The sequence below is a fragment of the Pygocentrus nattereri genome, chromosome 18, assembly GCF_015220715.1.
Source record: "Pygocentrus nattereri isolate fPygNat1 chromosome 18, fPygNat1.pri, whole genome shotgun sequence".
NCBI classification, from domain to species: Eukaryota; Metazoa; Chordata; class Actinopteri; order Characiformes; family Serrasalmidae; genus Pygocentrus; species Pygocentrus nattereri.
Window position 1 is genome coordinate 10,068,253 of NC_051228.1, and position 12,919 is coordinate 10,081,171.

The 12,919-nt window shown below is 41.2% G+C and overlaps 1 protein-coding gene across 3 annotated transcripts in view; it reads left to right on the forward strand.

Annotated features, from left to right (window-relative positions):
• The window catches only part of apc (APC regulator of WNT signaling pathway), a 46,277-nt gene extending 38,922 nt beyond the window's left edge, over nt 1-7,355 (forward strand). For all 3 annotated transcript variants that reach the window (XM_017710772.2, XM_017710773.2, XM_017710774.2), the window contains one exon: nt 9-7,355. In XM_017710772.2, coding sequence (XP_017566261.2) covers nt 9-6,351 — 6,343 coding nt within the window. In that variant the 3' untranslated portion in view covers nt 6,352-7,355. The remainder of the gene's footprint in view (nt 1-8) is intronic.
• Nucleotides 7,356-12,919: the final 5,564 nt, after the last annotated feature.

The following is a 12,919-nucleotide window of genomic DNA, read 5'->3' on the forward strand; positions in this document are numbered from 1 at the left end:
TTCTTTAGGCAAATTCTGAGAGAAAACAGCTGTCTCCAGACTCTTCTGCAACACCTTAAGTCTCACAGTTTGACCATAGTGAGCAATGCTTGTGGGACACTCTGGAACCTCTCCGCTCGTAATGCGAAGGACCAGGAAGCACTGTGGGATATGGGTGCAGTTAGTATGCTGAAAAATCTAATCCACTCAAAGCACAAAATGATCGCCATGGGTAGTGCTGCAGCTTTAAGGAACCTCATGGCCAATCGACCTGCCAAATACAAGGATGCCAACATAATGTCTCCTGGGTCTAGCCTGCCTTCACTACATGTAAGAAAACAAAAAGCACTAATTGAGGAATTGGACGCACAGCATCTTTCTGAAACATTTGACAACATAGACAATTTAAGTCCTAAGGCTTCTCACAGAGGTAAGCCTCGACACAAGCACAATGTCTATGGTGATTATGATGGAGTATGTAGGTCAGATGCTTATAACACTAGTGGTGTTGGTGTTCGTTCCCCTTACATGAACACACCAGTGCTCTCCAGTCCATCTTCACGGGAGAATAGGGGAAATCCAGACAATGGTAGGGCTGAGAGGGACAAGAGTTTGGATAGGGAGCGAAGAGGTTTCCCCCCAGACCCTGACTCCAATAAAAGAATGGGAATGCAGATTCCTACCACTGCAGCACAAATAGCAATGGTAATGGAAGAAGTACAAGGCATGCACTTAGGCCTGGATGACAGAACTGCTGGATCCACCACTGACTCTCATATGGTACAGGATGACATGATAAGACGTCAGACCAGCGTTCACAGTCATCAAAACATTTACAGTTATGGCAAATCAGAACAGTCAGGCAGACCTTGCCCAATGCCCAAATTGGAATATAGAGCATCTAATGACAGTCTAAATAGTGTCAACAGCACTGATGGCTATGGTAAAAGGGGCCAGATGAAACCATCTGTAGACTCCTATTCTGAGGATGATGAAAGCAAATGCTGTGTTTACAGAAAATATCCTGCTGACCTTGCTCATAAGATCCACAATGCAAATCATATGGAGGATGATGATGGAGATCTAGACACACCAATTAACTACAGTTTGAAGTATTCGGATGAGCAGCTCAACTCTGGCCGGCAAAGCCCAAGTCAGAATGAGAGGTGGGCAAGGCCCAAGAACCTGGAGGATGAAATGAAACGCTCTGAACAGAAACCACCCAGGTCGCAGAGCCCAGGATACCCAATGTACACAGAGGGAAATGGTGAAAGTGAGGATAAGCTTAAAAAATACCAGCCAAGATTTCAACAGGACATATCTGGAGGATTCAGGTCAAGGGGATCTAATGAGCAAAGTAGTAGTGGGTCTAGTCATGGAATGAATAAAAAAATTAACCAAACAATCTGCACTGTAGATGATTTTGGTGATGACAAACCAACCAACTACAGCGAGCGCTATTCAGAAGAAGAGCAACTTGATGAACAGCCTACCAATTACAGCATGAAATACAACGATCACCATGTAGAACAACCAATTGATTACAGTCTGAAGTATTCTGATGCTTCTTCTAAGAAGGCGGTGTTCAGTCACTCAAAACAATCTTCCCAGAGTTCTGTCAAGGACCAGTTAAGTCAGGAAAGTTCATCTTCAGTGTCCTCCATAAAGAATCAGAGTAGGCAAAAACAACTGCATCCATCCACAGCCCAAACTCGACCAGGGCCTGGTAGAACTATTCAAAAGACAACCTGCAAGGCTCCTACAATAAATCAAGAAACACTGCAGACCTATTGTGTCGAGGACACACCCATATGTTTCTCAAGGGGGAGCTCTCTTTCATCCTTGTCCTCTGAAGATGAAATGGAGAGCTGTAAGCGGAATGTTAATGCAGCTAGTAACTACACAACTTCTGTTTCTGAGAAAGAATCCACTAATGTTCCAGATCAACGCACAACAGAAAGCCAGTCATCTGGGCATTATGTCAGAATGAAGCCCCCACGACACCAAGGATCACATGTTGGGCATGGAGAGGGTTCCAGACATCATAAAGCAGTGGAATTTTCATCAGGTGCTAAATCACCCTCGAAAAGTGGTGCCCAGACTCCAAAAAGTCCCCCTGAACATTATGTGCAAGAGACTCCTCTTATGTTTAGCAGATGCACTTCTGTCAGCTCTCTTGACAGTTTTGAGAGCCACTCCATTGCAAGCTCTGTACAGAGTGAGCCTTGTAGCGGAATGGTGAGTGGAATAATAAGCCCCAGTGATCTGCCTGATAGCCCTGGCCAAACAATGCCTCCCAGTCGCAGCAAGACACCACCACCACCACCACCACGTTCGACGTCTATAAAACAAAAAGTTACTGTGCCACCCCACTCTGAAAAACAGGATTTGGCCCCAAGGCATGCAGCTGTCAATGCTGCTGTGCAAAAAGTACAGGTCCTTCCAGATAATGACACACTTTTACACTTTGCCACAGAGAGTACTCCAGATGGATTTTCTTGCGCTTCTAGTCTCAGTGCATTAAGTCTAGATGAGCCCTTTATTCAAAAGGATGTTGAACTGAAGATAATGCCTCCAGTTCATGAAGATGACCATGGAAATGATACAGAACCTGAGAAGGATGAGACTAAAGAGTCCAAGGGACAAGAAAAGCCTCCAGCAACTACTGAACCTCCGAAAGATATCTTGGATGACTCTGATGATGATGATGACATAGAGATCCTGGAAGCCTGTATAAATTCGGCCATGCCTACAAAGTCATCAAGAAAACCCAAGAAACAGGCCCCTCCAGCAGCCTCAAGGATACCCCCACCAGTGGCCCGTAAACCAAGCCAACTCCCCGTTTACAAACTACTGCCCTCACAAAATAGGGGGCAACAACAGAAACATGTAGCCTTAACTCATGGAGAGGATATGCCTCGGGTATACTGTGTAGAAGGAACACCTATAAACTTCTCTACAGCAACATCTCTTAGTGATCTTACTATTGATTCACCCCCTAACGAGTTGGCCACTATTGAAAGTTCAGCTCCCCGTGCAGAGGCATCCAGTCAAAGACGAGACACTGTCCCAGAAGGCAAAAGTGCAGAAACAAAGGATATTGTTGCATCCTCTGACCCACAAGATGTTTCAGCTGAGAATGAAGGAGATGATATTCTTGCTGAGTGCATCAACTCTGCAATGCCAAAGGGTAAGATACACAAGCCTTTCAGAGTGCAGAAAATGTCAGATCAACCTCAGCTCCCACCAACTGCTACTGGCAATCTAGTTCAACAAGATTTTGAAAAGAAAAAGCCAACTTCCCCTGTAAAACCTATGCCACAAAGCAGTGAATACAGAGCAAGGATGCTCAAGCGGCCAGATGCCCCTAGTAATGTATCAGAAGCACCATCATATCCTGATAAAAACATTGAAACAAAAAAGCAAGAGCACAAAGCTGGCCCCAGAGAGTTTGCAGATAAGCCTGTAAATTCTGAGGAAAGAACACGTCCAGGTTTTACCTTTGATTCTCCGCATCATTACACACCAATTGAGGGTACTCCTTATTGCTTTTCTCGTAATGATTCGCTCAGTTCACTTGACTTTGAGGATGATGATCTTGACCTTTCTAAAGAAAAAGCTGAGCTCAGAAAAGGTAAGGAACAAAGAAAAGGTCCACCTTCAAAGAGCAATGGAGAGCAGTCTGGAAACACCAACAGAGTGACTGCATTTCAGACTGCCCCAACTAAGCCCCTTCAGAAGCCCAGTTTTCCACTAGCATCAAAGGAAAATACAGGAACAGTGCCTGACGAAAAGCAAAAGTTTTCAATTGAGGACACTCCGGTATGTTTCTCCAGAAACTCCTCTCTAAGTTCACTAAGTGACATTGATCAGGAAAACAACAACAAGGATTGCTCACACAAAGAGGACACAACTCAGGTGGAAATGCCAAGACCGCAAGCCTCTGGTTATGCACCAAAAGCCTTTCATGTTGAGGACACCCCTGTATGTTTCTCTCGAAATAGTTCTCTTAGCTCTCTCAGTATTGATTCTGAAGATGACCTTTTACAGGAGTGTATAAGTTCTGCAATGCCAAAGAAGAAAAAGCAACCACCCAGAAGTAAAAGTGACGACCAAGGCGTTAAGGAGGAGAAAAGCATTATGGCTGATGGCATTCTAGCAGAGGAACCAGATCTCATCCTGGATCTCACAGATACACACAGTCCTATTTCAGAGCAAGCCTTATCGCCAGATTCTGAGTCCTTTGACTGGAAAGCTATCCAAGAAGGTGCTAATTCAATTGTTAGCAGTCTACACCAGGCTGCTGCCAGTCTATCTCGACAAGGCTCTTCTGATTCAGACTCCATCCTTTCTCTCAAATCTGGCATATCTATTGGCTCCCCTTTTCACCTCCCTGCAAATCAAGATGATAGCAAGCCGGCAGCCAACAAAGGTCCGAGAATATTAAAACCTGGTGAAAAAAGCACTTTAGAGGGAAAGAAAAAGGAGGAAGAAGCTGCTAAAAGCTTAAAAGGGGGTAAGAAAGTGTATAAAAGTCTCATCACCGGAAAACCCCGACCTAGTCTTGATAGCATGGCCTCTCAACAGAGACAAGTTCAAATTCCTGTGGTTTCTAGAGGAAGGACAATGACGCATGTACCTGGAGTAAGAAGCAGTTCACCTAGTACCAGCCCTATTCCAAAAAAGCCTCCTTCGCGTGGCACGAAACCCCCACCTCAGGGACCAAATTCTGGAAACTCTCCCAGAACCATGAAGGCACCATCAAAGTCAGATCCTAGTCCTGCCAGAGAACCACCTGCCTCCCAAGGAGGATCAAGTAAAGCCTCCTCTCGATCAGGATCCAGAGACTCCACACCATCTAGGCCACCTCAGCAAGCCCTCACTAGACCCATGCAGTCACCAGGTCGCACCTCTGTCTCACCAGGTAGGAATGGTCTGACCCCACCTAACAAACTCTCTCAAATACCTCGTACTGTTTCTCCTAGTGCTGCTTCGAAACCATCTGGGTCTTCACGAATATCGTACACCTCTCCTGGAAGGCAGTTGGGGCAAACACCTCCAAAGCATAGTGGTTTGCCACGGAGTACCAGTGGTATACCCAGAAGTGAGTCTGCCTCAAAGAGTCTAAATCAGTGCGGAGCAACTGGCACATCAAAAAAGGCAGAGTTATCTAGAATGTCTTCCACAAAGTCAAGTGGGAGTGAGTCTGACCGATCAGAGAAACCTGGACTTGTACGTCAGTCCACATTTATTAAAGAAGCCCCTAGTCCAACATTAAAAAGGAAATTAGAAGAGTCTGCTTCTTTTGAATCCTTGTCTCCTTCCTCTCCTAGCCAATCACAAACCCCTGTATCAAGCCCATCTTTACCAGATATGTCTCTTAGTCTGCCCTACCAAGGTAGTGGTTGGAGAAAGTCCCCTCAAAGCCAAAACTCTTCTGAAAATGGAGATGGGAAGTCACTTAGACGGCATGATGTCGCCCGTTCCCATTCAGAGAGCCCCTCGAGACTCCCGATCAACAGAGCAGGGACATGGAAAAGGGAGCACAGCAAGCATTCGTCTTCTCTCCCAAGAGTTGGTACTTGGAAAAGAACAGGCAGCAGTTCATCCATACTCTCTGCCTCATCGGAGTCGAGTGAAAAGGGCAGAAGTGAAGATGAACGTCAGCCAACCAATCCACCTCAGCGATCTGGACAGAACAAGGACGGAGGACTGGAACGGAAAGGAACATGGAGGAAAATAAAAGACAGTGAAGCAAGTCCCTCAATGACTCTAGACTTGCCAGATCCAGCTGGGGATTCACATCAGATGAGTGCTGCCATGTGTAAGAGTGAAGATGTATGGGTGAGAATTGAAGACTGCCCCATTAATAACCCTAGATCTAGTAAGTCACCAACAGGAAACACACCCCCAGTCATTGATAGTTTGCCTGGAAAAGCACATCCCTCTGATTGGGACTTAAGTGAAATCCATCATAAGCAGCCAGCATCAAATGAAAATGCTGCAACGCGGCGTCTCGGTTCGGAAACAAATTTGAACCTAATTAGAAGTACAGAGAGTCTTGACAAAAAAGTGACGGATATCAAGCCTGTTTTAAGCAACCCGAACATTGCCACTGAAGTTCATGAAATTGCAGTTGCTGAGCGCACACCTTTCAGCTCAACCAATTCCAGCAAACACAGTTCCCCTAGCGGTGCTGTTGCTGCCAGGGTTAGCCCATTCAATTACACACCAAGCCCAAGAAAGAGCAGTGCTGACGGCACAACACCGAGGCCATCTCAGATCCCTACTCCAGTTAACAGTAATGTCAAAAAGAGAGACTCTAAAGGGGACACAACAGAGAGTGGGTCTTATATTGTCACTTCTGTGTAAAACATTGACAATTAGTCTAAATTGTCAATACTCTGGACAGAAAAATGCATAAGCAGCTTGGATCATGTTTTTGTCTGTCTCTGTGGGGAAAAAAATACAACTGTTGTTGAAGTTGTTGTAGTTGAAGCCAATGTAAAAGCTGTGTATCTTTTGCTGGTAGAATTGTGGCAGGCACACTTGGTTGTTAGAGCGTGAGTAAGAGGGAGGACTCAAAGGATATTGTATGTCAATTTGTACTGTACAGATTTAATTATGTATATATTTAATTTAAACTTGCGCCAAGGTCTTGCATCTTGCCAGACTTGACATAATCACTTAAAGTGGAATATTTGGGATGTGGAGCTTTGGTGGACTTCTCTACTAATGCATTTGATTTTTAAGGAAAACTGTACACCTGTATTAATTCAAATGTCAAACTCATTTTTACTGCCACATACTGTATGTTTTATGACTTCTGCTCCTTGCATGAACCGATCCAGTGGTCTGGTATTTCCTGAAGTAAAGATGAACATTTCTGTGGACACATGATGTACTGATAGCTGTAGTGTAACATTTTACACTTTTGTGTGTGCTTTTGAAAGTAAGGAATTAACCTTGGAAAAAACTTTTGAACGAGGATCTTTACAGTGGACATAGATTATAAAACCGTAGCTAGATTCATTGCTCTGCTGTTTGTGTATAATGTTTCCAGTTGAGGTGAGTTCTAAAGGACACTTTGTTCTGAAGTTGTTTCAAGGACTGAAGTTGTTTCAAAATTTAAATTATTACTGTAGGTTTTGGTGTTGGTACCTTTTTTTTAATTTTTCAAAGCTCATTTTATTTTACCCTTTATTCACAGTTATTGTTAAAGCACATAATCAGATATACTATTCTGCCAAAACATGTTGTGAATGACCACATTTTATTTTTTTTTCCTCATGCAATAAAGTAGGCTGATTGATGTTTGACACGCATTTCAAATTACAAATTGCAAATCAACATAATAAACACCTTAATTTTGGTGAGAGTTGCTCTTTGTGTGTTTTGACTCAGCATGTTCACCTTCCTGTTCTTTTTAGTATCATTTTTTATGTGCTCTGTTAAGATACAATTTAGTGAGAATTATGCATCTCCAGTGATCTTAAGCCTGACAAGGCCAGTCAGGGGAAACAAGCAGGAAATATCTATCTAGTAGGGATCTACACAGAACAGACCAACACTTATTATAGCATTACATTCTAAGTGTTTGTCCACACTTTTCTGCTGTTTTCTTCCTTCAAAGTCCTTCCAGTCTTAAAAAGCTGTTCCCAAAAATGTTACAAACGTTTCTTTTTTTTGTTTGTTTCTTTTTTTTTTATATTGTCCCTTCACAGAGATGCTAAAATTGATGCTAAGTGACTAACCAGCAGGGTCGTAGCCAGAACTTTCCCAACAGGGAGGCAAATGAAATTGATGCCAGGAGAAACTTCAGTATATATTTCTGAGATGTAAGGAAGGAAAAAGTCAAATGAAAAAAGCTTGACCTATAAAAATGAAATATATGGTGTAAATGGGACTCCTAATAATGGTGAAAGGCCTGGTAGCCCACTAAAACTGTGTGTGACCGGCTGATGTTTACTGTGCTGATCTAAGTGCACGTTTATTTGTTTATTATACATCATCATCTTTTGCACATCATTATTTCTATGAAAAGGTCCAGTTAGTGCTTTCTTTGTGTGAGTTTAAGATGCAGTGTAACAGGTTAGGTACTGATGCGAATTCATGAAAATAAGCATGATTAAAGGGTTCTTTGCATCGTGAAAAGGGTCTTCAGATTCACAGTGTGTACATGATTCTATACAGAACCTTTATGAAAAGGGTTCTTCTATTTTAACGAGCTTGACATCGTAACAATAGCAGAACCCTTTTCAAAAGGTTTCTATATAGTGCCTTCTACAGCACATTCATGGTTCTATACCGAACCATTTACTATAGAGCCCTTGAAGAGCCATCAACAGCTCAGCACCTTCTTAGTGCATTGACTACAGATCTTCACTTTAGAATGAAGCAGTGGTCACCAACCTGCTCTTGAGATCTACCTTGTCGGAGTTTAGCTCCAACCGTAATCTCTCTGATCAAATCTAATCATCACCTTGTAATTGTATTGTTTACAGTCGTTGGGCAGCTAAAAAAAGGTGTACTCCCTTTATGCTGGGGTAAAACATGCAGGAAGGTGGTCAGAGACCACTGGAATAGAGGACTAGTTTGTCTTGATTTAGACCTAATTACTAAAATATCAATATGAATCAATTTAAAGGTTGTGCACAAGATGGTGATGTAAAATACACAAACTGCTGTTCCTGTTTTCCATTCTCTTCAGGAGACTTGTGTTCAGTTTTTCAAAGAAATCTACAAGGATGTTTTTCCACACCTCTAAAGCTCAGTCGTAGACGTCGGTTGCATTTTTCCACTTCTACAATCCAAATAAGCCCAAGCACACGCAGTGATGTTGAGGCCTGGACTTGTTCTGAGAACATTTGTATATTTTCTCTGTTTTTTTACATCCATTTCCTTTTCTCAGTAAGAGCTTCTTGGCAGCTACACATCCTTTCAGACTCGTAGTGAGTGTCTCCGCAGAATGGAAGGATGGACACAAACACCTGTGGATGCTTTCAAATCTGAAGCAAGAGTGCAGCTTGATGTTCTCCTCTTTCTCAAAGATGAAACTTTAAGCCCTGTTTATCTGAAGGGGACAGTTTCGGTGGTCTGCCAGGCTTGCTGGATGTTGTGACTGGTAACTGAAAAGGTGGTGTCTGTTTACAGTAAGTGACAATAGATTATTACCACACCGCCTGGCTTTTTGCACTAACTCCACCTTTAAACATGTGACTGTAGTAGAGCACAGTGCTTATTTGGGTTGTAATTTTCATACCTGCCATGAACAAAAACAAGGCAGCACTGGGAGAAGCTGTGCTCAAGGGAGAATTAGAGAGTGAAGTTATTTGGTGTTATCCAGAATATAAGAGGCTGTGCTTTTTCAATTCACTTCATGTAAGTATTTCATACATAAATAATGAATGTCTATTTTCTATAACTGTAGTAGAATAAAACGGTGCTGGTTACTGTAGTGAATCACACCACTTTGTTTAAGACTGGGGTTTGATTCCCTCAGGCAAAAAGGGAATTTGCACACTTCATTTCATTTCATTTCAAGTTTATTCTGCCATAGTAGTTTGGCAATTGAAGGGGAAGTCCACCAATCTTTTGAAATTTCTACATAAGTAGTTAAGATGTAAAGTCACTCAGAGTGGTTTGAATTCAGATGGTTATCTGTAGATAAACTTTCTGACTCATTTCTTTACAGCGTTGGTGATGAGGGGCCACAATATCTACAGTGCAGGTATAACCATTTTATTTGCTTTGCAAAACCATTAGCAAAACTGCATGTATCTTCCAAGTTTTGATGTTAAAATAAATCATTTTGTCATAAATGTGACAGAAATATATTTCTTAGGGAACTATTTTGTCTCACAGTTGTGTACCTTTGCATTCCACCATAAATGGATTCAAATAAACTGATTAAAAGATATTTTTGGCCAAAGGTTTACCACAAAACCTCTTAAAACAATGTCTCAGGCTTCAGGCCAAAGTATTCGTGACCATTTCACGCAATAACTTTCTTTTAGAGAGTGTTTAGAGTCGGACGTTCGGTTCCTATCATCACCACTATGAACATTTCTGACTCCACAAGTTTGGAGCTAAACCACTCTGAGTAACTGTTTAATGCTCAGCCATTTGATTAGACAGAATTTTTGAAAAATTGGAGTTCTCCTTTAATGCTTAAGGGCGGCACGGTGGCATGGTGGGTAGCACTGTCGCCTCACAGCAAGGAGGGCCTGGGTTCGATTCCCCGGCTGGGTGATCAGGGTCCTCTCTGTGTGGAGTTTGCATGTTCTCCCTGTGTCTGCGTGGGTTTCCTCCCATAGTCCAAAGACATGCAGTCAGGCTAATTGGACATGCTAAAATTGCCCATAGGTGTGAGTGTCTGTCTGTCTGCCCTGCAATGGACTGGCGACCTGTCCAGGGTGTATCCTGCCTTTTGCCCGAAGACTGCTGGCATAGGCTCCAGCACCCCCCGCGACCCTGACGGAGAAGCGGCTTAGAAAATGGATGGATGGATGGAGTACAGATTAACTTAAATTGTTTCAGTCAAAATAAAAATGTGTGTTTTATTTGTGTGCCAGATGCACAAAGTTGCTTATTTTTTAAAATGCACATATACAGATACAGCAAATATAGATGTAAGCAATAGCAGTAACAAATCAAACAAGGCCGGTAACCCAGAGAGAGACTGAGTGGGTGGTGAGAATGATCTCACAGCTGGGGGGAAAAAGCAGAATAACGGTATTGCTGGAATGTAGGCTAATACTGCTGACACAGTACCAAGACATGGTATAAAATCTATGTCCTTTTCTGAATAATGGCATAATGTTGCTGTGTACCCTTGCTGTAAATAGCATGATGTTACTTAGGAAACTATGTATAAATAGTAAAATCCTGCTATTTGCAAAAGTAACATCATTTTATATGCACTTAGTGTGAACAGCATGTGCCATTAAGAAAAACAGATGGTCTGTGAATTTGCATAGAGCTGTAAATGTTGGAGTACCTAGGAAACATTTGTTGAATTGACTTTAAGGGTCATTATCATATGTGATTTTCAGAAATAGTTTTTAAAAATGATGTTATGTTGTATGTTATAGTGATAACACACAACCTCGTGTTCTACTGCTTTTATACAATAGTTGAAAAAATAAAGCAAGAAACTAATAAATTGGGCCGTGAACATGTCATATAATGTTTTAATGGTAGCAATGCGCTTATGTTTGCATGCAGGAGTTTAAAATGTATGTTCATGGCGTCAGTGAGCTTGAACAACCAATGAGCTGCTCCGGTCGCCAACCAATAGCAGTAATGCTAGCATCGTTCTGCACAAAATCCACTTGCTGTAGAAAAAGGGAACCATACAGGTGAGTTTTCTTAGCTTTTTAGTGAAATAAACCTTTCTACAATCTAAAATTAAAGCAAAGTTCTGTGCGAGTGATTAAAAATCACTTGTGCGTGCCTTCTGGCCTTTTTCAAGTCCTGTTTTGGATATAAAAGGGGAAATAGGAAGTGGCCAGGGCCACCATGAACTGGCTCTGATTGCATCACCTGACTTTTCAGACTAATAATAAATGAAACAGGCATCTGTTTTGACACCTGTAAAACTTTTATCCGTGAATTGACTTTATACTTACATTCTTCTGTTAAATAAATATTATTATAATAATTACACATTTTCATGGCTTTCTTGAGGTCAGACCACCTGCCAAACATTTCAACCACAGCTCAAAAAATCTAATTTTTTTCAAAAAAATTCGCGAAAGGGTTACGGACGTCGACATTGCACCATGAAGGTCACTTGGGTCTTTTTTATAGTGCGATACCCTGGCCCCTCTTTTGTAAAAGCATGTCAAAACAGAAGTCCTTTGTTTTTGGTTGTGCTGCCTGACATCTGAAGAAGTAAGAATTTGCGGATAAAAGTTCTTCAGTGACTTGAGCACTTTTAAAGTTGCCATACTTTACATTATTGATTTTTATTTTAAAGTTTTCAAAGATAAGACCATGCTAGACTATTTTATTTAGAATTCTATATATTTTAAATCACACTTATTCAACATATATGGTTGGACATTTGCACCACCTCACATTTTTAGACCTTTGGATCCAAAAAGAAAAATAAATATTTAATATAATTATTTAATAATAATTATTTAATATAAAATAAAAATTTTATGTGGATGCACTGAAAATTCTAACATAAACGGCACATGGCATGCATTTATTAAGGATTTTTGGGAAGAAATGCCCATCATGTGAAAAAACAATCATGTTTAAAATTTAAGTTAAGTTTTGGATCTGTAGATGCCCAGAAATTCTCGAATGATAATATTGAGAATATTTAGCTAACGGTACCCAATCCCAGTTAAATGAAATGAAGCCTCTGCCTACTTTTCAACATCCTTTAAGCCTTTTTAAGCTCATATGACCAGAAAAACCATATCTTGCATTAGCAGAGGATGCAGTTTTAACACGACTGCCATGTTGTAATTGAACAGCAGCTTGTTTTCTGCATTCAGACCCAGAGGGAGGCTAAGATCACCGAGCAGCTTGCATATCCAAGCAAATCACAGAACTGTTCTTCTCAATTTCCCTGAACCAGTCAATTTTGGTTTAGAGCAGAAATGCCGAAACTTGCCTTGGTTAATTCTGCAAGTGAAAAAAGGAAGGAAAAAAGCTGTGTCAGTTTTGGTCTTTTATCATTCTGGAAAGTTTTTCATGCTAATAGTTATTCTGTTATTCTAGAATTACATTGTACACAACTACAGAATTGAAGCTATACTGAAAATGTTCATCTGCATGTCAAATTACAGTTCATATATATATATATATATATATATATATACACACGGCTCGAAAAAATAAAGGGAACACTTAAACAACACAATATAACTCCAAGTAAATCAAACTTCTGTGAAATCAAACTGTCCACTTAGGAAGCAACACT